Raw genomic sequence first — 26,677 nt, forward strand, 5'->3', positions numbered from 1 at the left:
TGGTGCATTAACTAATATTCCAGGAACAATTTTCCCTCATTTCCAGGCATTATGCAACAGTACAGAGAACAAAGAACTTAAAATTTACCCCTAACCAGCTGTGTGGCCTTGAGAAAATCACTTAATCTAAATTCAAGCTTTTCTCTACTATAAACTGAATACTAATATATCCCCCTCTACTTAAGAACTATTAAACCAATGTGCTAATGTATGGAGAATCGTAACAAAAATAAGAAATCCTTATATGAATGAAAGTTATTATAATTACCATCAAAGAGTGACACAGAGATAAGCAACAAAATCAAACTAATTTTAGAAGTTAAACTACATCTAAAAAGATGCAGAATCAATACACGGAAGTTTGGCCCTTTCTTAAATTAAAATATTTATTGTTCTGCCACTCTATTTGGTTACTGTGGATAAATGGAGCTGCTGTACTGAATTCTCACCTACAGGGCAGTCACATGTAACAATTATACGTTTGAGGTATTGCTCTTACAAATCTATTTTAGAAGATTGTACTGACACTCGTCATTCTTTCCTTTTGAACTACTGTTGGATACTTAGAAGTCTTTATTTTCTCAACCAAAATGTCTATGGGCCTCATTTAATTTCCAATTAATTACTGATTTCTCCTTCCTTGAAAATGAACAGTAAACAAAAACACAAGTAAAATATCTGATAAAATCGGTACAAAATTAGATCCTCTTTATTAAATATGACTGAATCACTTTTATTTTCTATTGAAGAAAAAACAAATGTGTGTAATCAAAAAAAAAAAAGAAAAATATCTTTACAGACACAGAAGTTGATCCCAAATCAGTGACAAAAATCAATCGGTACATATCACAAGGATAAATAATTACCATGGTACCTTAGTTTTAATAACCCTAATAAAACAAAGTGAGGGATTTTTCTCTTTAAGTCAAAAAACTCACCATCCGAAGGTGGGCACAGTCCACAAAGAATATTCATCAAGGTACTCTTTCCTGTTCCACTGTGGCCAAGTAACGCAGTAATCTGACCCTCATATATGTCAAAGGATAAACCTAGTTCAGGGAAAAAGGAGAAGTCTCAAATGTGATTTTTATTTCTGTTGAGCCATGTAAGGTAATACACAATACTTGAGCAACCTAGAAAGAAGTCAACAAATTTAAAGACAGATTTAAAGTTACCAGCATATTTAATAACATAATATTTAATATTATAACACAATAATAATTCTTTGTTATAGTCAATGGTATGAACAATAAGAAAAATGATACAAAATAAGCTTTTTCTTTTTTTAATACACTAACAGATTTAGAGGGGGCACAAAACATGGCGGGGGGGATTTCTGTGTACCTCCTTTGGGGAACTTCCAAGGGAATTAAAACAAAAGGACAAACAAAAATTTGTTCCCAAGGGTATTTAGAGGCATGTTAAATCTACTGGCAAAAAACTAGAAATTAACCAATAGCTTGGAAAAGGCTAAATGCTTTAAAAGTTCAATTTAAACAGGAGTAAAGTAGAATGAATATCACCGGATGGATGTGTCAGTGTTTGAAAGGAGACAGCAGAAAGGGGGCTGAAAACCCAGCTTCAAAGAACTCTAACCCCTGATCTGATGAAGGTGAGCTCCGGCTGATAGCATCCCAAGACCAGCAGGCCAGACGCAGCTTCAACTCCGGCCTGAGCGTCCAGCCTGCCAGCCCGCCCTACAGATTTCAGACTTGTCAAGCCCCACAGTCGTGTGAACCAATTCCTCAAAAATAATCTCCCCCCTTCCCACCCGCCCCTCCCCTCAGTGTTCTCACTCTCTGTGTATATGTGTGTATATATATTCTAACGATTCTGAAGAAACCTGACGGACACACTGCTAAACATGCCACAACTGTCAGGACAGCTCCCCACGACAAAGAACTATCAGGCCCAAAACGTCAATAGTGCCAAGGCTGAGAAACCCTGTGTTAGGGCAAAAGGAAAAAAAAAAAAAAAAAAAAGGAACTAACATGTATACACATGCTAATAATAAAATGAAAGAGGACACAGATTTGTTCAAAGAGTTGACTATTTTTCATTTTGATAGATATTACTTTTTTCTTTTACTACTTTGATGTTAGTTTTATTATGACCATTAATCACATAAATAAATGGAAGTATTCCTAAAGGAAAGAGAGATAATTGTGGTAAAGAATTTAAATTTCCCACAAACTACGTACGTTGTTTTTCCATTTGTACTTTAATACTATGGACTGAACACTAGGAAAGCTACTTACTTCTCAAAGCCTCCACATTTTCACCTTTCTTTCTGTATGTCTTCTGAATAGCACTGATTCTGAAAAACACCATTTTCTACTTTATAAGTATTTAAAGCAATCTATAAGTACGTGCTTCCATGTATAATATTTTTAATCAAAGCTGTCATATTTAATGGGAATAATCATAAAGTATCTTCCTACTAAAACAATAAACCAAGGAACTCTGACAATAATAATAAAAGTATTTTAAAGAAACTACAAGAGAAAAGTATAGTATTCCTCTCCATTTTAAGTGTTATTCATTCATTTTTCATGATAAGCCGACTTCTAAAAAGAAACGGAAACATTTGACTCAAGCAATTTATATATTTCTTATTTCACATTTGATTCTTTTCTGTTTGTAATTCATCAATACTTGTTTATCAGTTAAGGGAGATTAAAAACCAAGTGCTATTTCACATCAGCACTTGTCTATAAATGTGAAGTGATTCTCTCCTTCCACTTTAAATGTTTTACATAATTTTTGAAGGAATGAATGGTCTTGTTCGCCAGTTTAAATTTTACTCTTAAGAAGGCAGACCGCCAGCCCACTGACTGCATCTTAAATATCTAACTCTCCCTTGCTTTTATACATTTTTCTTAAATTTAAAAAACACAAATTATCCTCCACTTTTTCTTTCACTTTTATTTCTTTTCTCGGTCTCATTATTTTTTTAATTTGGTTTTGACTGAACTAGCAAGGAACAGTAATGAATTTCTTTCATTCTCAGAAATTAAGTTGATGTGACAAGTTAATTATGTCATAATTTCTAAGGGTCTATGAAATTAACAGAGCACAATTTAGTGTGGTGTATATCTCAGACAATGTAGCCTGAATAAAAATAGAAAGTTAATGTTTATTCTGTTTTAATCTACATAATGAGGAAACTTTAAAATAGCTTAATTTTATAAATACTAGGTTTTATTACTTTCAAAAATTTCTATTCAAACATAAAATTTCAAACCTAGCAGCAACCTTATTCTAAATGGCTGCAAAGAAAATGAAAACTTAAAAGAGAATTAGCCCTTAATACTGTTTTTTAAAAAATCATGAAATGTGCACCAAATCTCCAAAGATACCATACTTACATGCATTATTTAAAAGATAGGATTTAAATGTGGCATGTCCCATGAGCAGTTCTTAGACCTAAACTGCCAAAGATTAAATCATACCTTATGGCTTCTTTTCCTATAAATTCTGAAGAAACAGGTTCAACAATTTCACTAAAACTAATATTCCCACTAACACTGCCCTCTGATAACTCCTTATAATTTCTTTTGCTCTTTGACCAATATGATGGCTTCAAAAAATAAAACGATGATCTCCGTAAACCAAATTCTCCTGAAAAAAAAAAAAAAACTGAGTTATCCTAACAAATTATTTCTGAAAACTAGTTATTAAATCATAAAGGCAGTCTGTGAAACCTAAGACAATCTAGATCTAAAGTTTAGACATAAAATACTAAATCAATAGTGTGTGAAAAATAAGTTTTACTGACAAATAACTCTTGTCCATAAATAGTTTCAGAGTTGCTGAGAGTCTAGGGAACGTAAATGTAAGCAGAGTACATTTTCTGCCCTACAGAAACTTACATCATTATGAGTACATGTACATACTAAATGGCTAAAACACAACGTACAGCATGAGGCGTGCCACGCACAGTGCTAATAAGAGTTCAGAAGAGGAAAAGTTTACATCTGGATAGTCTGAAGGCTTGAATGAGTATCATCTTAGTCTTTGAAAACAGACAGTATTCAGAAAAGTTGATATTGTTCATAAAGAAGACTTTTTAGAACTAGGAGAATAACACAGCCACCAGGACCGACATAGGAGGCTTAGATCTGACTGCCCACACGGGATGCATGTATTTTCTCCCTTTCTCCGCAAGGAACCGACACTCCCCGTCCTTTCTAACATCCACTCCTCCTCTAGATGACTGCATGTTTCAAAGGGATCTGATCCCAACTACAGAGAGATCCCAGTGGACCTAATGAGCCCCTGGCAGGCTCTGGTGACTGCTACCACTCCAGCCACAAGCAGGTGCCAACCAGACAGGAGCAAAGGGTTTACTGGGGGAAAGGCTCCCCCTCCCTCTCCCTCTCCCTCTCCCTCTCCCTCTGGACGGGAACAAAGAAGCACAACCCCGTGCAGCCATGAGGAGAGCCAACCTGCCAGATTGAGACAAAGAGGCAAGAACACGGAGAAAGTGGGCCCTGATGACACAGCTGAGCAAGTCCAACTGACCTGGAGTCCATCCTATCTTTGGACTTTAAATAAAACGCTTGATTTCCTTCTTGTTTAAGACAATTGAAGAGGTTCTCTGTTATGGGTAGCTAAAAATAATGTAACGGATACACTGCAGATGTGTTTAAATAGATAAATAGGACCGTGTGGATGGACGTAAAATACAGTACAGAGGGGGACAGTGGTTAAGAAGTGACTAAATACATGAAAGCAGGTGTGGAGGAAATCAACATATAACGCGTCTCTCCTTGGTTCACCAGGCTGTGCCCACCCGGCAAGGTGTCTGAGCAGGTGACTAGCCTGATTAGAGGGAATGGCGAGGTTCTTAGACAGCCGCGAGGGAGGCAGCTAGAGGGAAGCTGCCACAGGGTCTAGCCCAGCAGAGCCCACCGTGCCTTCCTGCAACGACAGAAACGTCCCCACCTGTGCCCCGCAGCGTGCTGACTAACAGCCAGGCGCGGCTACCGAGCCCTTGGCATGTGGCCTGCGCTACTGAGAAGGACCTGTTAGTTTATTTAGTTCTAAGTAATTCAAGTTTTAAAAGCCACACGCGTCTTTCCACATAAGACTGCAGGTCTAGCACACAGACAAAATGAATGAGGAACTCAGGGGAAAGAGGAAAGGGGGTGTTGGTTATTTAGTAATATTTTGAATCTGCACAAGTTTGCTATAGGTGCAGCATAAGGGATGCGGGGAATGGGAGGAGTTACCAGATTACTCCATGGTGTCGGACCTTATAGGGTAAAATAACAAAACACTTTAGCCAAAAAGATGGACGTGGGGAAGGACTGAGTTACGAAGTTCAATTAGGGACTTAAGGCTTTCAAAGCAAACTGATCTCTTTTCACCCACAATCTCCTTACATTCACTAGCAGTGAGTGCATAAGGTACAAAATATACTTATTTAAAATTAAATTAAAAGCTGTGACAGTGAAAACGACTTAGTTAGAAAAAAAATTTTTAATTAAGTTAACCTTATGTGGGCAAAGAAACCTAAATATCTTTACCGTAAAATCCAATAACTACCTGCATACCTGGAATGACTTGATCAAGATAGACAGCCAGAAGGACATAGAATATGCTGTTAAGGGCCAGCATGATAATAGTAATAATTAGAGGATATGGCCCTTCAGTCAAATTGGAAAATAAAGCACCTTCATTAAAATCTTCTAAATGCATGACCTGAAAAACAGAAACACCAACTTTATTATATAAAAATGATAAAATATTTTATCATTTTATAAAATAGCTAACACTATTTAGAGTTTCTCATAATATCCAGAGTCAGTAAACTGGGCCTTTTAACAGATTAAACAGTCTACCAAATTAGTAACATGAATTTATAAAGAAAACAATAAACTTGACCAAACCATGAGTTTATTACAGCAACCCCTTTCAACCATGTTTTCAATGCTGTGCTTCTAAAACTAGTATACATCTATTCTTGGGGCATGTACAATAATTCTAATGCTATGATTATCAAATGAAATAAAAACTAATGCAAACAAAAGGGTTATGGTCCACAGAGAAGTCAGACAAATTAAGTATTAGAGGATAAACTTATGGTCAGCACCTTTCAACACTGAAAAGGGAGAAGGTACTATAATTAATTAACACAGCTATTAAATTATTCATAGTAGATATATGTGACAGAGCAGACGGAAAGCAATAGACATTGAGGCCTCGTTTAGGTCTCAGCCCTGCCATTAAGTAAATAAACTTTAATTATGCTGTTCTGGATTTCAGTCTCCTCATCTGTGAAATGAAGGTGAATTAAATGACATTCAAAGTCCCTCCCAAAACAAAAACCTATGAATCTATAATTCTCCCTTCCTAAGGAGACTCAGTGGACTCTCAAAACATGTAATAACAGCTCTTGGGTCTCAAATAATTAAAATTCGTTTAACTCAATATTCATAAACAAGCAAAGTCTCACAAATCAGAAGTCTATCCAGCCAACATGAATAATCTCTTGTATTAAGTAATTACATTTTTTCTTTACCCATTAACCAAATTTGTGCTCTAATACATAAAGCAGCTTCTTATAAGAATTTTCCCCTTAGAACCTGAGTGCCCCATAAAGACTAATAAAAATCAAATTTATAAATCTAAATACTATTTAGGTAAAGATAATCTCATGAATGCTGGACCTATAAAATCCACAAGGTACTACTTTCACTACTACAGTCAAGAAAAATTTGTTCTGCTTCACACACAATTTTCTCCCAGGCGCACATGTGAGATAAATTTACAATAGGGAGCAATAAAACCAGGCCACAGAGCAATCTAGATTACCTGACGCACAAACCAATGACTTCTAACAAACTGAGTTACTGCAGTGAAACAGATTATTGAGATACACTAAAGTGAAAAGTGGAGAACTTATTTATAAACAGGTCATATAAATAAAAAAACTTTAAAAATGGAGAAAATATAAATGAAACTAATATAAAATGTACTCCAATATTCAAATATCATTCCTTTTTCATGTTGAAAATTTTAAATAATTTTTTTTGCAAACTAAGGGCAGTATTCATGGTAGTATAATATGCTGCATGGAAGTGGAGAGAAAAGAAAATATTTAGTGAAAGCAAGATATGTATATTACCTACCTGTGCAATACCAATCAAAAAAGTACACTGACAGAAGGGACTTAAAAGCCACACTAAAGATTTGGGAAAACTTTCCATGAGGACTATCAAAAGGCCAACAAATCCAAAAGCCACAGTGACTAAAAATTCAACTATTCCCACATGTTTTGATTTTTTAAAAAGAGGCGTCAGCATTAAAGCAAAAAATACCTGTAAGATATAAATATTAAGGTTAAAGCATTGTTCATATACACTGGTATGAAAACAAAATTAAATTTTCCTTGTGAAAGAACAAGTTATTTTCATTAGAAAATACATTCATTAAAATACAATTAATTTCTAAAGGCCATGGTGAAATATTTAATTTTCATACAAATAGTGCTCTACATTAAAAATTTAAACCGACAAATATTAAAAACTGCATTTTATCTATGTAATAGGCAAACATGATCACCTCAGCACTGTAGAAACCATAAATCACCGTGTGTTTCTGCAGTTAGATATGGACAAATATGATCAAAACAGTATGTCAACAAGGTTTTACACAGAGCCCATCTTTTCAACTTCACGTGTTGACAAGAAACAGAGCCAGTTAAAAACCAGGCAATTATACAGAGGAGCATATCAGTTATTTGTAAGTTATCATGTTAAAGAGCAGGAATGGGACTTCCCTGGTGGCACAGTGGTTAAGAATCCACCTGCCAATGCAGGGGACATGGGTTCGAGCCCTGGTCCAGGAAGATCCCACATGCCGCCGAACAGCTAAGCCCGTGCGCCACAACTACTGAGCCTGTGCTCCAGAGCCCACACACCACAGCTACTGAAGCCCGCACACCTAGAGCCCGTGCTCTGCAACAAGAGAAGCAACCGCAATGAGAAGCCCGCGCACCGCAATGAAGAGTAGCCCCCGCTCGCCGCAACTAGAGAAAGCCCGCACACAGCAACGAAGACCCAACGCAGACAAAAATAAATAAATAAATAAATGTTAAAAAAAAAGAGCAGGGGTGATAGTCAAAATATTTAACAACGGATACAGCATGGGCACATACGCCAATCAGAATGGAAACTGGGACCACTTAAAACAAAAGCTTGTCACGAACATCCAACATTCAACCAAACTACCGAATGGAAATCAACACTGTCAAAGAGCTACACTTACAAACATGTATGTTCACACGACATCATCCTGTAACATAAATTAACTTGAAACAGTCAGGATCTCATAAAAACAAAGGAATAAAAAGTCTAGTACCAGACAATCTTAATGGTGTATAATAAGCACAATTAAATGAAGATAGTGAAAGACAGACACAGAGGAACTGTATGTGGAATACATCATATGAAAACAAGTTAAATTTAAACTTGAGAATATTCTGTAACTTTTCTAAAAATATGGAGGCACAATAATACAACTCATGTATCAGTAGCCTAGTAACAATCTTGTCTTTCATGGGAAATCGACTGTAAGTAAACCAAACAGCAAGACTTTATTAATCAAATATTTTGACAGTTCTTTATTCCCATTTCAAATGAAAGTACTTACAGATGATAAGCCATACAGGAAAAAAAGTAGAAATATCACAAAGCAGCTACTTTGAGGGAATAAGGAAGAAGCTGTTGCAATGACTGCCATGAGAAGGGACATGAGAAAAATCAAACTTGTATACAGAAGGACCCAGGAGAGCCTGCAATGGGAACACAGATACATTTATGGCTAAAGACATAGGCTTTAACAATTAAAAAAAAACAAACATTTTAAACAAAACTTCAGCTTTATTTTAGCCATTTTATTCTTAAAATTAAGCCAATCTCTTCATTTCTTTGTATGCTCATCTATTGAAAATTAAAGTTCTCATACGTAATTAAAAATACAGTATTGGTTAGGTTGTCGGTAAAAGTATCATCTGATACAGAGATAAAATGGTGACTATCTTTCCAAGAGTCAAAAAAAAACTGTACAGATTTATAGCAATTCATGATTAATTTAAATCTAAAACCCTCGAAAGTTCAACAATGCACAATACTTCTGATTCTCTTAAAATACGAAAGAGTTTAATGACTGACAATTTTCTTTATGGTACATGCGACAAACTGATGGCTTTTGGTACTTTAGACAGTAGAGGTTACCTTGCTAATCGACAACATAATTACTACAGGAACACAATGTGAGATCAGGAAGATCAACAATGGATTCACTACAGGACTCAAAATTTCTCCTCAAAATCAGAGTTCAGTGAAATCACCACAGTATTTAGTATTATTTTCATTTTTCAAGTTAGCAGATAATTTAATGTATGCTATCATAAAATCACCAAAATAGGGCTAAAAGATATCTGAACTACCAAAACTAAAACCATTATTTTACAGAGGCAAAACTGAGGCACTGAGAAACTGATTTGCCTACATTCTCCCAGCTACTGTTTCCTCACAGAATACTTTAATAACCAATGCATCTCAAAAGCCAATCACTAGTAAAAGGACAGGAGAAAAAAAAATGAGCAAAGATGCTATGTCATACAGAATGACCCCATTATGTAAAGTGTTTGAACTGTTGCATTGAGCTAAATGGAATAAAATGGTCTACAATAACAACTCACATGCAACAGTATTAACTTTCCCCCCCAGAATGAGGTCAAAATAATGTTGTTATTACATGGTGGAAAAAGTAAGAAAAATACACTTAGAATTATTTATAAAAATGCATGCCTTGGGCTTCCCTGGTGGCGCAGTGGTTGAGAGTCTGCCTGCCAATGCAGGCGACACGGGTTCGAGCCCTGGTCTGGGAGGATCCCACATGCCGCGGAGCAGCTGGGCCTGTGAGCCACAACTACTGAGCCTGCGCGTCTGGAGCCTGTGCTCCGCAACACGAGAGGCCGCGATAGTGAGAGGCCCGCGCACCGCGATGAAGAGTGGCCCCCGCTTGCCGCAACTAGAGAAAGCCCTCGCACAGAAACGAAGACCCAACACAGCCAAAAATAAATAAATAAATAAACTTTAAAAAAAAAATGCATGCCTCTATAAAATTATCATTGTATAAAAATGCTAATGTGCTCATTTGTGAACTTTTTTCATTTGTTTCTCTAGAAATTATTTGCATATTATCTTAAAAAATTCACAAAAATAACTTTTTCCAGGGGAAAGAAAGCCCATATACTACATATACAAACTTCTGTCATTTTGATTACATTTTAATAACATGTATATGCTATGATACCTGAGGAGGAGTGAAACAGGCAATTAATTTCTAACTTTCCAAAATCTCCTATTTTCTATACACTGAAATAGACACTGAAATACATGGAGCACGCCTCATCAGTTCAAACAAAATATGAAATAAAATTTAAGTATATAATATCCACATGAGCTTTCCAAAGCTCACCTCCCTTATGTTGAAACAAGCCAATCAATTGCTGAAGCATTTTGATTGGTCTCAAACTCCAAGACAAAGGCAATAATTGTGAGGAAACAGGATCAGACCTCATAAAGTCAGGTGAATAACAAAATTACAATTCTGAAGATTTGTATACTTATACGATTATTAATCACACTGAATAACAAAGTTTTAATAACACACCAAAAGGCAGTGTCATGCAGTCCCATTATCTTTAAAAACTCTTTTAACTTCTTCTCTTTTTCTGCTACGATATGAATTGCCAAAAAGTATCCGAAAGGTGAAAATGCTATAACTAGGTATATTAAAATTACTCCTCGGGGAAAGGTATCTATTTCCACAACAGCAGTTTCTCCCATAAGGACAGCCTTAGTTGGCTCCAGCTCCTTCCAAAAAGAAACATTGGTCTTCAACTGTAATTAGAAAATGTAAATACATTCAATTAATTTAGTTCTGATAGTAGCCCCTAAAATAATGTGACAGTTATACCCCCAAATTTAATCAATAACCTCGTACAAATACCATCCTCAAAAAGCTACACACCAGAAATAAAGTGATTGACCCCAGCATCATGATACGTATAGAAAACTGCTTTTACTCATTCTGGAAGCAAGTCATAAAGTTTGAAGTCTGAAGTTGGGAAGTATATAAATATTTATTAAATAATTTGTCAAAGAAAATAAAACTGCACAATTATCATCTTTAGCTGACAATTATATGCATCTTAATAAAAACATGCATTTATAAAATTGAAGAATTAAGGAATGATTACTAGTACTATGAAAGAATGACTTTTTAAAATGTTCTTTTACATAGTAAGTCCTTCTATTATTTTAAAATCTATATATGCAGCACGCATATAGACAGAATAATAAAACTAGTTACGCCATACGATATACTTCTACTTAACCTTCAAATGAATGGCTAAAATGAGATCTGCTCTACCTGTTCATCCAGTACGGCCTAGGTTGTGGACGGCTAAGGTCTTTGGCCAAAACACAAATAAGTACTTTAACACTGTCAATGTGATATGCCCTATATTTCACTGTCATTACCTTAATCTTCTGTGTTACTGAATACTGTACCTACAATACATTTATACCATGTTGTGAGAGTTTATATGACAGTTCTATATATATCACCTCATGTGGTTCTAACAACAACGCAGTCAAGTAAAGCATTATTTTTGTAGTCATTTTACTACATAGCAGTCTAACAACTAACAGAGACAGGTCTCCTATTCAAGGTCTCCTGTTCATTTCTGCTAAAATGTGAAACACTGGATCAGGTCTAAGCATGTCTTTAGAACGTAAATGCAACATTTATACACAATCTTAGTGGAAGTACAGTATTAAAATACAGACCTGGGAGACCAAAAGCGATAGTCTGAATTACCTTTGCCACTAATTAACTGAGTTTTGGAAAGTCACTTATAACCTTCCTGTGCTTCAGGTGCACATATAAAATGCAGACAATAACAGCACCCTTTAACATAGGGGTGTTAAAGATTAAATGGGTTGATCTTAGTACATAACTTAGAAATAATGTTTGGCAAACAAGTGATAAATGTTTGTTAAATAAGAAATAAAATCTACCACTGTGATTAAGATAAAGATACTCACCTTCCTTAAACTAAGTTATTCTTATTCAAGGGAAAAAGTCTGCAAATGTAGACCTTTCATAAATATTATCTACAGTCAACACAGATATGATAATACTGGTATACAGAATGCTGAATCACATGCTTAGAAACCATCAAGTAAGGTGGGTTTCAAAAAAATTAAATCAGAAAATATGACTTCTCCCTTATCTTTTTCCATAAAGGAGTTGTATTAAGTTATGTATTTTGTACATTTGACAGCAGTCAAATGAAATCCTGTGGTAAAGACTTAGGGGATGATTGGTAAAATACAGTTTGACTCTATTTTTCTTCCTTTTTCATATTTACCTGTATAATGGCAGCATCTATCGAGGCCTGTAAAACCGTGAACCCTGAGGACCAGTACTGAACAGCCTCACATGATTTTGAACAGCCAGCTATGGAGAAAAAAATGTGAGACATAAGATTCTGCAATATACAAGTGTCTTCTTTAAAGGCGGCACATATGGGGTTACCAAAGTAATATAATTAATCAATCTCTACAGGACCAAAGAAAATAAGCAATGGCCCTCCAAAGGCAAACAAAATCTATCACGTTCCTTACTGTTTACTTCAAATTTCTGAAATTAAAGAGTTACTTGTGTTAGGATACTGAATCGTAAATGAATACAAATGGAAAGAAAGAAATTAATGGTAAACATAGTTATTTAAAATAAATCAGTTTTCTGTTTTAAGGCAAGCCATTCTACAATGACTTATCAGCTCTAAAGATCTTCCAGATGCAAGGGCAAGTCCAGGTGAACAGCACAGAAAAAAAGAAAAATTCTATAAGGGCTTTGTGGAATCAAGTCACAAATACAGTACTTAACAGTGACTTTAACATTAGTCAATAAATGTTTGTGGTTGATAATTATCTTTTCAGAGGTTTAGGCATTGAAGGCTGTTTTCCATGTTTCCAACATAAAACTAATAAAGTTTATTGGTGGAAGACCTTGAGATTTTAAAGGTATGTGCCATACCACATATGAAAACAATTACATGGAGAAAAGAACAGACTTAGAATGTCATATAATTCAAGATAAAATTTTGTTTTGTTACTGTAAACAATATAAATGTATTAAAATTAAAGTGGATGTTACATAAATTATACTTCATATTATATATATAGAAGTAGGTAGATAAATATACACATATTTTTATGCTACAGTTGACAGTCTTCTTATCTGAATAACTATTATTTAAAATGCCAATGGTGGACACCATCAAATTTTGCATATGAACTAAGAGCAGCAAAAATGGGAATTTAATTCATTTTCATTGATTATTTAGGGCCATTTACCTCTTGAATCCATATAAACAGAAGATACTGGAATCATATCAGGAAAAAAACGGAGTTCATAGGACATGAAGTCTTTGAAAACCACACCTACAAAGTTGCTGGACTTAGAAAGACTGGATGCTAGCAATTCTTTTTCACTTGTATATTCTTCGGTAATTATGACTATAAAATATTATAACAATTTAATTAGCTCACAAATTTGAATAGTTTATTGTAATACAATACACCAAATTTAACATTATATTTGATGAATGTAATATTTTATAAGCACTTGTTTGATGCTCTAACTTCTTAGAAAATGAATACAGCTCTTCTAAAAGAAAACTAAATAATGAATATTAAAATAGTGCAATTTTACAGACACTATTTCTTAGCTGTCATTTGATTACATAAATTATGTATGTGTCATGTAACACATAAGTTATTAACATAATAAAATAGATCATATACTTTATATGCAATATATGTAGTTCACTTATCTATCTCAAAGTAAAACCATACAAATAACTCCTTGATAAATGAGTGGATATTTTATTTTCAAATATTCCTTCTTATGAAGACAATTGCATAATCCTTCCTCAGAAACTAAATATGTATTTTAGTAACTATGACACATTCTTCTTTGAATAAAAATTGCCATTTAAACCCACTACTGCTTGTTCCTTTCTTAGAAGATACATGAAAAAATACTGTAATCATCATTCAGCTCTTTTCACATCAATCATCTTAATTTTTAAACATTTTCTTGAAGTTTTATTTACAAGCAAGCAGTCTTCACCACAGGAGGTTCAGAACATGTCATGAAATGGGAAAAAAACCATAGGCTCAGTACTTAACTTTACTACTTATTAGCTGTGTGAGGACAGGTAAGCAATTTAACTCCCGGAACTTTAGTATCCTCACCCACAATACCTAGCTGATCCCAAGGGGCTGTTAAGATCAAATGTAGTTACAGACATGAAAATGCTTTGTAAATTATACAGTATTACTTAAATGTGAATTCTCATGATTTTCCAGACCTTGAAGGTGCACATGGAGCTCCAGGATTGCTCTGAAGAAAGAGGGTGTTAATTCAACATCCTACCAGTTAAGTTACCATGTATGTATGTACAATCTCACGTTCAGAGTTCTGCCATTAAAAAGAGAGAACTTTAAAAAAAAAAAAAATCTACATACATTTCTACTATTCTGGCATCTAAGTTAATACACACTGACTTGGATTTCTTTAGCGTATATACTTTTGTCCTGCTCAGAATTACCAATGAATTTCATTCTCAACATTTCTGATGAGTTCTTCTTAGCTGACACGTTAAATTCTTACGGCTATCATGCTGCTTACGCTTAATATGATAAACCAACAAATATATTCTATACTAGTAAGATAAAAATATTAAATAGTGATACGCCAGAAAGAAATCACTGCGGAAAAAGCTATTTGGCTCATGGTTGTATAAACATCTTCTATTCAGTGACACATTATCCAATAATGTGTGACACACACTAGAAGTCAATTACACATAGTATGAGTGTGTTTCATGTTTGGTAATTGCAATCATTGTTGCTTTTGTTGTGGTCATCCATGTACAATGCTTGGTGTCAGTCTATTTATCTCTTGTAAAAATAAAATACAGTGTGTGTGTGTGTGTGTGTGAAAAAAATAAAAAAATAAATGTGGAAAATAAAAAAAAAATTAAAAAAAAAAAAAGAAGTCAATTACAACTAACAATCCTATATGACGGAAGATAACAGGTTATTTTCTTATTTTCTACAATTCAGCATTTCATTAAATCAATCATCCTGGCGTCAGCATTACTGTCTTTACCATGTATTTCTAGTTTCTTAATAGTTACGTGAATCAGAATCAAAATGAAATATTCGTTCAAATCTTTTATACTATACAAATATGTTTATTTTATAAATGGTCTATGAATTAAATATAAAATATTAAAACATAAAATATGCTTCCTATTACCAAGACTACAAATTAAAGTTTCACAAGAATCATAAGGCAGCAGAATTAAATGATGTTAGGATTTCTATAAAACTATGTTTTGGTGAAAGGACATATATCTAAATGTTAAGAACGGTATTTACTCAATAAAGCAAACAGCAAAATACTGAAGACGCTTTCTGTAAGAGACAGAATACACACGTAAGCTCACAATACCGTTAGGAAGGTGATCAGTAGAAACCTTCTGCATGACGTCTCTTGTAATATTAGTCACTGGTGTAAATCCAAGAATTAAGTTAGAGAGGATAGATTTGTCCATGGGGTTAAGTTCCATGTCAGGCACTTCTTCATATTTCTTATTTGGATGCATCATGCTAATTAATATTAACCAAAATAAAAAAAATAGTGGAAAAAGAATTTCCTATAATAAAGGAAACAAACAAAATGATTACAAAATATAACAGTGGCAGCAAAAATCATCAAGATTTCTATGAATATAACTAATACTAACAAAAAACATGAGGAACTTGGGTCTCTTTTCTTAAGTACAAAAACTAAAAGCAATTCTATCCTAAAAGAAATACTGTGCTGAACCTAACCCAACAGCATATGAATTTTTCCTTTACATTCAATTTTACTAAAATATTTTAAAATTCAAGTCACCATAATACATTTAAATGACATAAAAGCTAACATTTAAACATCTTAGATTACTAATATAAAATATAATAATAAATTTACTCATACATGACTTTATTTAAAGTAACTTACCAAACATCTGTAATAGGGATCACCATAAAAATGTCTTTATTCAAGTCTGAACTAAAACTCATGCTTTAATTACAGCTAAGTTTCTACTACTAAAACTATACTCAATTGTATTCAATAGTAGTCAACTTTAATAGGGATGAACTCTTTATTGTTTCATCTTGCTGTTTAATTGTTCTGCTGGCTTCGGGAGAAGATCAACAATACCATTCCATCCTTTAAAATCACTATTAACTGGTTAGCCAGAGTTCTTACTTTCTTCCACCTTTCAAAGTAATGTATGCTAAATAAATAAATAATAAAGTAATGTATGCTTGTGGGAACAAATATGTGACATAATTTTAGTAATTATGGGCAGTTCAATCCAGAGTCCAAAAGATGGGCAGCCATAAGGAATAAACTGTGGAATAATGTTCCATGAAGTTATCTGCAGAATTTATTTTTCATTCCATGAAATGGGAAATGCACGCCTCAAGGTTCAAAATCAAGCACTGATATTAGAAATTAACTAAATTTAGACACCGTTATTAAAATTTTTGACATTCAGAAAACATGGGATAATTTAGGTATTTTTCTGAGGCCAACACAACAAATTTTTACAAGCAAATTAAAGGGACCTAAGAATATAAAATTATAATAAAAATGTATCCAGCAAAACAAATCATCTTTTAAAGATGGAACATATTAATGCAAAATAAACTGCAATAAGACATAATGGTCATTTAACTTACCTGAACGCTACTTTTTTTAGTCCTGCATTTAACTAGGTAATTCTTCAGTAGGAGTGTTCTGGTCTGTCTCCAAACTCCAACTTCCCTAATTGCAGTAGCCATGTTTTCTGGATTAGTTTACTAAAGAAAGGAGATTGGAAAAAAAGAAATTGGAACCACACAGTCAAGTATATGCCATTTCTAATGTCAGAGACAGACAGATGTTTCAGCCTCAGGCTAGACAGTTAAGCATACCCCACACTGTCTCTCCTACCCGGACGGAATGCATGGAACAGCAATGTGAAGATTCTGAAAAGTAAACAGTAGCATGTGAAACAAGGGGGAACCGGAATGCCACTTTTTCTCTTCCAGTGTCTTCTAAACTGGACGCACTGGAAGCGGGCACTGGGACACACAGAAAGCTCTGGAGAAAGCTCTCTAGTTCTGGCTCGATAGGAAACGGAAGTCTTCTGCTCACGGAGAACGGGGAAACACCCAGTCTTTTATCCTTTTCTACATTCTCCTGTGCCCTTGTCCCCAAGCAACCCCGTTTACAGCAGTGCCAGACTGCAGTGATGAAAAGGTGAACCCAGCCAAACTCTCTCCTCTGAGTGGAGCTTCTTCCACAAGGGTCGGGGGACAAACCCCGCCACTTTCCGCTCTGTCGCCTTCCAGCCACAGGGCCCTGCACGCGGCACATGCAGTTGCCAAAGTGCGTGGCCCAGTGGGGCAGGAAAACCCTAGCTTGGCGGCTGGAAGATGGACAAGAGGAGCCACAGGGAATGAAAAACCAGCAGGGAGAGCAAATGAAAAGAGGAGCTCAGGGGAGCAACACAGTGAAGTTGTTTATGAGCTCCTGGACTAACCCCCACTCTGGGTAAACGTGGATCTAATCCTGCTCTGTGCACCAAACACTTGAGGAACTGAATTCACAGACGGACCACTGCCCAGATCCAGATGGGTCACTGGGCGGCACACACGGACAGATCCAATCTGCACTGCAAAGGCTTCTGAAAACTAAACCGAAATTAGAACCACAGTTCAGAGAATGTGGGCAGAAACTGAAGACCTGAACCTAACCAGGTGGACAGCACGCTAAAAGAAGACATCAGTGCTCTCTACGGGATGGAAACAAAACCCGCAGTCTCACACAACCCAAAATGACTCCGGTAATGAAGCATGTGAAAAATGTCAACTCTACCCACAGGTGCCACTGCCAAGATGACACAGATTTTGAAATTATCTGACGAAAACTTTAAAGCAGCTATTTAAAAAGTGCTCCAGCAAACAATGGCAAGAAAACATTCATTTCATTCTTGAAAACAATGAAAGTGTCAGCGAAGAAACAAGACATCAAGCAGCACCAAACAGTAATTTTAGAACAGAAAAACACAGCAACAAATAAACAAAATCCATAGAATGGGTTCAAAAACAGAATGGAGACAACAGAAAAACAGTCAGTAAACTTGATAGATCAAGAGAAGCTACTCAATCTGAACAAAAGAGAGAAAAAAGGTTTTGTTGTTGTTGTTGTTTTAACAATTAACAGTACCTCAGAGAATTGTGAGACGGTAACAAACGGTCTAACATCCAAACAATCAGAGACCCAGGAAGACAGAAGTGTGTTAGTGCTGCAAAACATATTTACAGAATTACCGGCTGAAAACTTCCCAGATTTGGCCAGAGATGAAACACCTAAGAGTTTCAGGAAGCTTGATGAAACCCAAACAGGATAAATCGAAGGAAAGCCACACTCAAACACATCGTGATTAAACTGCTAAAAATTAAAGACAGTGAAAAATCTTGAAAGCAGCCAGAGAATAACCACTGCATCACCAACAGGAATACTGCTTTGAATGAGAGCAAATTTCTCATAAGAAACTCCGTGGCTAACCTGGGTACTCATACACGGCTGGCGGGACTGCAAAGTGGTTTAGCTGCTGAGGAAAACAGTTTGGCAGTTCCCCAAAAGTTAAAGAGTTCCCACATGATCCCACTATTCCATGGGGACTCAAACAAGTGCACGTCCACGCAGGGTAGGGTCATAACTGCCAAGACGCAGAAACAGCCCAAATGTCTACCAACAGACGAAGGGAAAAACAAATTGTGGTGTATACGCCCAATGATTTACTATTTACCGTAAAGAGGAACGCAGTACTGATACATGCTACAACGTGGATGAACCTCCAAAACATTACGTTACGTGGAAGAAGCCAGACACAAAAGGTCAAGTAGGGTTCCATTTATATGAAATTTCCAGAATACACAAATCCACAGAAATGGAATGCAGACTGGTAGTTGCCAGAGGAGAAGGGGAGAAAGTGCTTAATGAGTACAGGGTCTCACTTTGGAGTGACGGAAACAAATTTCACCTCAGTATATACTTTTTGAGCTGTATGACCTAAATCACTGCATCACAGGCCCAGCAGCTCTCTTCCAGGCTAAGCTGACCCTCTGGAGGCCCCAGGGGCCCCTTCTGCAAGTGGACCTCTGCTGTAGCCACGTCGCAGTTCTTCAAAGAGCTTATATGCAAGCAGAAGCCAGCCTGGCCGGGCTCCCGAGTGCACTCTCCGTGGTCCCTGCTCCAATTGGCTCGGCCCCGTCACCTAAAAAGGTATCGAGAGGGCAGCTTGGAGGAGACACCAAAAAAGTCCCGCTAAGCCGTCTTCAGAGAGATATTTGTTCCTTGTTTTATATAAACCTATTTGATGGCAGCCACTGGTGTGACCCCCTCTACAACAAGAACAGTCTGTTCCAAGCTGGCTGACCGTCTCCACCTGGATAAAAAAGCAGGCAACTTTTTAGAGGCAGCTTGTCTTACCCCCCAAAAGGCAATATACATAATTAAAGTTTGGATCAAATAAACATCCTCTTTATATGTACAGAAGAGAGCTTTTTCTTAAATTTAATGATGAGATTTAGACAACTTTCATTCCCTTTGCGCTTTTTTCTATTTTCTTAATTTTCCCATCAATATGTGTTCCTTATATGGTGGGGAAAAAAGTAATTACACAATTAGACATACTGTAAAAATATTAGATGAGTAAATTAAAAAGAGCAAAATTGCAGCAGCCAAGAAAGGAGGATACACTCAAAATAAATTCTTCCAACAGCCTCATTCCTGTTATATCAGATCCCGCAATGAGTTGGTGATCATCTCTAGGCCGATGAAAGAAAGGAAGAAAGGAAGGAGGGAAGGAGGGAAGGAGGGAAGGAGGGAAGGAGGGAGGGTGGAAGGGAGAGACGCAGACGGATCACTCTCATTCGAGGATGATTTACTACGAAACAGAGAAACACTAACCAATTTAACAGCAAGAACATTCTCAAGTTATCTGCCAAAACACATTGATTTACCGGGAGCCACTGAATTATTCATTCAGATTGAACGCTGCACGCCTGATGCTTCATTTTTAGAAAAAAGGCCCCTCCTAAAGCAGCTGATGGACTCACAGTATTCTTCCTTCTTTTGAGAACTGCTCCCTGAACTCAGGGTTGAGTCTTTAACAGCCTTGCCTGAAGCCCATGAACCTGTGCACCCACCCCGCCATCCCGCCAGACACACAAACCATTACCATCACCACGACTACCTCTGAGCGGTAGCATTTAAGTTTTCTCCGGGCAGAGTGGAATTTTTAACTAAGAGACCCAGAGACTGGGAGTCATGGAAACAGTTAGATTAATAGAAACATTTAAGAAAGTTCATACGTTCTCGGTACTAAGCTTTCCCCTAAGGCTTGATACCTACTATGCCCAAAACCTGATTCTTCTTCCTTGGACTATGTGAAATGCCCTATTATCTACCCAGTATACTTTATTTTCACTTAAGCTGACCACATCAGTTTCTATTTCTCGCATCAAAGGACTCAACCAGTGTAACAGTATAATGTGTTCTTAACTCCATGGTTAGAAAACTCTGAAGGATAACAGCGGTTTTCAAAGTGAAGTGTGTCAGGAACAAAGGGAAATGTTAAAGACCCACATGCCTCCCTGCCTACTAAGTGTACAATTCCACTGACGCTAATGGGAGTGAGCGTGCAGGGCCCGATAAAAAGTGGAGAACCACTGACGTAGTTTTTAAAGTAGCTTTAAAGTAATATTAACAGGGAAATGTCTCTGCAGAAGATGACATACAATGACTAATCAAAGGAGTCACTTCTGTGACTATTCAGCCTCACGTGGGTCTCACGCCACCACTGTTTTATTGTTTGGGGGCATGTCTCGTGCTTCTGCTGCTTGGTTCTGTTGTTAAGCAAACCTGCTTTCTTGAGTGATTGTTAACTTACAGGGTCTCCCATACTTTTTCTTTATTTATGATCCCCTAGTGGGATTAACTATTTAATTACCTACTTTGTCTCCCTACTCTGTCCCTGTCAGAATGACCAAAAGAATAAATACACATAAAGCTGAAAATGGTGCCTGGAACATGGCAAGTAATTACACATGTTGATCGCTACTGTCTATAAAAGTAGTATAACTAATATCCTCAAGGGATATCATACTCATGAAACAAGGACAAAGCAATTAAGAGAAAGCTGCTAGAGAATTTGGAAATGGAACAGACAGACAGAAATAAAATTCTTGCTAGCTGGGGTGAATGCCAAATCGGTGAGTTAGAATGAAGACTGAGTCAAGGAAATTCCCCCAGAATGGATGGCCAAAGGACAAACGGAAGAAAATGATGACCAGAAAGTATGAACTCTGTTATGAAGTATATAGATGAATCAGTGCTATGAGTCACCTGAACAAACTGATGTTTCTTATATTCATAAGCTCCAGTCTAATCATGTGAAAAATGTTAAATTACAATAACCTTGAACTTCTATCTACTCAAATTATTAAAACAAAACATCTTAAAGAAGAAAAATCAATTGCTTGTTTTCTTCAAGAAAGTAAACACCTGGTTTGGGTGTTTGAAAACTAAAATGAAACATTCTTAACATCGATTCTTCATTAACTTTTAGTTTAATGTTCGTCTAACCAGTAACTTCAAGCTGTAGACAGGTTTTTATAAACTGACAACAATGAACCTATTTGCCCACCTGGGCACCCACAACCCACATAGTCTAAGCAGGTGCAATTTGAAAAGGGCCGTGGGGAATAAATCAGGCGAGGATGGCTGTGCATCACGATGTGAAGCACTAACTACTGTAAAAGGCTCCTTGCAAACCACAGGTGCTGAGGGAAATATTGTGCTGCTTCTTCAAGTGTTGAGACCACAGTGTCTCTGAGAATTAATGGTTGTCCTTTGGGAGAAGACAGAAGGAAAAAGAAAAGAGGGGAGCCTACACCTCCCACTGGTGGGGTGATCATAAAGTCCCCTCTGCTCCCCCCGCCCCACACTGCTTTGCAGGGTAGGGAGGGGGGATTTGGGATGGAGGAAGGATATGCGAAGGCAGTGCTTTCTATACTGAAGGCCTCTGCCGAAGATAAAGAGACGGTGTCTGAGCTGAAACCAAGCCCTATGGGCGGGGCAGTGAGGTTTCCTGAAAGAAAGGTGGAAATCCACCCCGCAGAGGTGACATGAAAGTGGCTCTTCTGACTCAAGTGCACAGCTGAAAACAGGGCTGAAAAGTTAGAAACGAGGCATGGCCAGCAAGGGGACATCTGTAAAAAGTTTAACTTGTCCTGTGCCTTTTCCTGGACCAAAAGAAAACCCATATTTAGCGTAAAGCTCTAAATTTCCTCCTTCTACACTATAATTCCCCTTAATTATCCCAAACGTTATAGCCTTATGTGGCGAGATTCAAAAGGACAAAAGGAAAAGGCAGTAAAGGATGCTTGGCCTGCCCCGCATTTAACATTGTCTGTAAGTGGGAAGAGAATCATACAGTCAACATCCAGGGGGAGTTTACTCACAAGTAACAGAGTTCACACAAGCCCAGGGCGCTGTAAATAGAGACGACCAGACAACCGTAACAAAGCAGCTTTTTGAGCAGACAACACATGTACGACCTTCTCTTTTGCAACGTATATTAGAAGACGACCCTTGAAAGCACAAGTTAACAACTTAAGTACAATAAAACTCCTAATGGCATATTTTTAACAAATCGTACTTTTTGGAAAACTTATAATACTTGATACAGTTCCAAAGTCTCACCAAGGCAGTACCTTTAAAACTCTTTAACAAAGCCAATTCTTAACTGCTCAAGAACTATGACAAAGACATAGAAATAAGGGTACAAAGTTATTTTTAAGAATCTTTAAAGTTTCTTTCCACTGCTCCACGGCATATCTGGGGAATGCGTTAAGTTTGTTATAGAGCTTTAAATAATAATTAGTTTTATACATCTAGTATCACTGAAGGTTTAATTAAATATTTAACTTTCTGTTGGAGGAAGGAGGGAACGAGAAGTGCTCACTGAACTGAGAAAGCACCTTGCGACCGAAAAACAAATCGAGGCAGGCAGCCCCACGTAATCAATGGATCAGTTTATCACAGGGTAACTCACAGGGTGGGCTCGGGATCGGCGACAACGACCTGCACGCGTTAGCAGCCGCACCCCACACCGGCGGGGGCCACTGGGACGACTTTATAGCTAACCTAGAGTATGGAGGCAGGTGCTTGGAAACGGGACGTGCACTCCTAAGTCAAAATTCATGAATGGGTCACGAGTCTCGTGGGCGCCGGGAATATACATCATCATTGTTTGGGGACTAACGGAGCATAGAGGCCACCTGATCCTAATGATTATTAAAACAGTTTCTATTAACTGCCAAGCCTTGACAACAGAGAAGTGACTTACTGCACAGTTCAGTCCTGGGTAGGGTGGGTGAAAGGACAGGATAAACTCTAAGAGCCCAAGATGGCGTCAGTGATGCTAACAGCCATATATCCATACTTTTCCTAGATAAAAATAATTCACATTAAATCTAATAAATTGCAAGAAAACGGAAAGCCCACTAAAGCCCATCTTCCTTTTCTAATGCATTAATAGTTGACTTAAAGACTAAATTTACGTAACCCAAAATTCAGTATCAGAAATTCACTACTGTATTAAAGAAACATTGATTACTATATTATATGTGCTACGAAACATATTTCACCTTTCTCAAAGCAGTAAAAATGTGCATGACCTTTAGAAATAACTGTCAGAAAAAATTATCTAGAATGTATTAATTTTAGTTCTGAGAGGAACAGATTAAGATTATATCCTGTAAAACAAAGGAATTGAGCCATCCGAATGTTCACAGCCATCCTGGCAAAAGATGTGGTCAGTCACCTTAGCAAGTTCGAAAAGATTCTTGGAAAGGATCTTAGCTGAAAGTGTCCCCAACAGAGGACTATTAGAGGTGACCTCTGATCCACTCAAGCAGAGCTGATTATTACTCCTTTGTTCCAATAAATAAACTGTAATTGCAGTTACCATACTGTGCCATCACGATTTGCTTACATCTTAATCTTGAACTTGACCATGAAATCCATGACAAAAAAGACTGCCTTCTTTATCTCTGCTTCTCTACCACCCATGGTAATCCTAAAACCAGTATCATCTTACCGCAAGTTCCTTTATCCAGATTTGCTGAGTGTCTTTATAGATCAAAGTTCTGTAACGGAGGCCGAGGGGCTTAAATCCAGCCCACAGCCTGTTTTGTACAGCCCAGTAGTTAGGAATGTTTTTCACATTTTTAAATGGGGGGGAAAAACTCAAAGAATAACAATATTTTGTGACATGTAAAAATTATAGGAAGCTCAAATCTCGAGACCAGAAATAAAGTGTTCTTGGAGCAGAGCCATGCTCAGTTGTTTCTGTGCTGCCTGTGACTGCTTTGTGCTACAACGGCAGAGTTCAGTAATCAAGACAGAGACCATGTGGTCCACAAAATCTAAAACATTTACTATCTGGCTCTTCACAGGAAAAGCTTGCTGACCACCGTTACAGACAAAAGGAGGAAGAAAGAAGAAAAGCGGCATAGTCATTAAACATTTACTGAGGGATTTATGCACCAAACTTTTTTTTAAAAAAAACAAAATGAAAAAAAACAAAAACAAAATGGAGTTAGACACCGTCACTGACTTTGCAGATAGATAAAATTTAATATAATGTGATAAGTGCAACTGGGGGAAAGAGTCTGGGAAAGAGTGGAATGCAAATTCCAGACAGGGAAAAAGAATGGAAGAACTAGACTCCCCCAAGGGGCTTGACTTGTGTAAAGAACAGGGAAACCTGCAATGAGGCAGAGGCTCGGGCAAAGTGAATTGGGGCAAAAAGGGCAGGTGTACCCTCTAGATGACACTGTTAGGACAGGCCCTGGAAACAGGTTGTCAAACACCTTGTATGCAAAGTTAGACTAGACATCTTTATTTTGTGTACCCATACTTCCTTGACTGCACTTTTCATACCTAAGAATAATTGTTTAATTGCCTGGCAATCCCGTATTTCACTAGTCCTTTCACTCTCCTAATCCCCAAACCCCCAAAGCTTCCACCCACAGCATCGCCCTCAAATGATGACCTTGACCCCCACCTCACTGAGAAACTGAAGCCATCAGGAGAAATTCCCAAAACGTTCCACTACCCCTTCTATCCACCTACCTACAGCCGCATCAGAGGTAATGTTATACATTTCAACAAGGTGCCATTTCGGCCTAAACCGAAGATTTTGTTTCCACTAGAACTCTGAGCGATAAAAGCTAAATGGAATCTGGTATCAACGATACCTTTAAGATTTATTTTTTAGAAGAAGAGGTTAAGAACATTTTGGCAGATGACTTGAAAGAAGTTCCTGCCCAGCTACACACATCACTGGCTTCTCAACTAATGAAACAAAAGCACTATTGGGACTTCTCTGGTGGCGCAGTGGTTAAGAATCCACCTCCCAATACAGCTGATGCGGGTTCAATCCCTGGTCAGGGAACTAGATCCAACATGCATGCCACAACTAAGAGTTCGCATGTCACAACTAAGGAGCATGTGTGCCACAACTAAAGGAGCTAGTGAGCTGCAACTAAGGAGCCTGCCTACCTCAACTAAGACCCAGCACAACCAGAAATAAATTAAAAAAAAAAAAAAGGCACTATTAAAATCAAGCCTTTTACAGGAATTCCATGGTGGTCCAGTGGTTAGGACTCAGCACTCTCACTGCTGAGGGCCAGGTTCAATCCCTGGTCGGGGAACTAAGATCTCACAAGCAGTGCAGCACAGTCAAAAAAAGAAATCAAGCCTTTTAACTTAACAGGGGATAAATTATAAATGTTCTCTTCTTCTCTAGTGTTTTAAAATTTACTGAAGGTAGTATAATAATAAAAGAAAATAATAACTGTCAATATGATTTAACCTAAATTTTATGACAGTATTTCTTGCTGAATGGGAAAATAATGCAACGGTACCCACATGACAAGTTATCCAATACCTTTTCTTACATATAACAGGTTCCTAAAAACTTGTGCTTAAAACTATTCTAGTCCGATTAATTCACACACTAGCAAAGATTCCAGTTTATGAGAATACTACGAAATTCTTTTATGCAATCATCTTCTCAAGCTCAAGGGCAGAGATTACAAATCGTATTCATCTTGGCATTCTTGGCACATAGCTTAGCATCTAGAATATAAAAGACACTCAGATAAACCTGTAACGTTATTAATAAACTTGCTTTGACCCTGAATGCAAGATTTCCCTATACTGAATCCTGTTTGAAGGAAAGCACACTTAAACAGCACATATTCCAGGATTAATGCCTTACTAGTTAGCTTTTAACCCAAATACCCCCAAGAGCCCTAACTGCCCTAATAATGTTCTCTTGCACGGAATCTTCCCTAAAAATATGTAACATCGCTCTCTGGATGGAAGCAAAATATCGTGC

The 26,677-nt window shown here is 37.0% G+C and overlaps 1 protein-coding gene across 9 annotated transcripts in view; it reads right to left on the bottom strand.

The window, feature by feature from the left end:
* Positions 1–26,677, bottom strand: part of ABCA5 (ATP binding cassette subfamily A member 5) — an 81,568-nt gene that overhangs the window by 36,374 nt on the left and 18,517 nt on the right. For 7 of the 9 annotated variants that reach the window (XM_068530730.1, XM_068530731.1, XM_068530732.1 and 4 more), the window contains exons 2-12: positions 16,896–17,015; positions 15,613–15,817; positions 13,446–13,607; positions 12,455–12,543; positions 10,690–10,919; positions 8,659–8,800; positions 7,137–7,325; positions 5,559–5,706; positions 3,453–3,621; positions 2,259–2,317; positions 939–1,049 (exon numbers count right to left, since the gene is read on the bottom strand). In XM_068530730.1, coding sequence (XP_068386831.1) covers positions 939–1,049; positions 2,259–2,317; positions 3,453–3,621; positions 5,559–5,706; positions 7,137–7,325; positions 8,659–8,800; positions 10,690–10,919; positions 12,455–12,543; positions 13,446–13,607; positions 15,613–15,817; positions 16,896–16,997 — 1,606 coding nt within the window. In that variant the 5' untranslated portion in view covers positions 16,998–17,015. Of the gene's footprint in view, positions 1–938; positions 1,050–2,258; positions 2,318–3,452; positions 3,622–5,558; positions 5,707–7,136; positions 7,326–8,658; positions 8,801–10,689; positions 10,920–12,454; positions 12,544–13,445; positions 13,608–15,612; positions 15,818–16,895; positions 17,016–17,129; positions 17,184–23,617; positions 23,719–26,677 lie in introns of all 9 variants that reach the window. The other 2 variants (XM_068530726.1, XM_068530727.1) reach the window with 2 other exon arrangements.

Source organism: Eschrichtius robustus, chromosome 20, assembly GCF_028021215.1.
Source record: "Eschrichtius robustus isolate mEscRob2 chromosome 20, mEscRob2.pri, whole genome shotgun sequence".
In the NCBI taxonomy this organism is placed as follows: Eukaryota; Metazoa; Chordata; class Mammalia; order Artiodactyla; family Eschrichtiidae; genus Eschrichtius; species Eschrichtius robustus.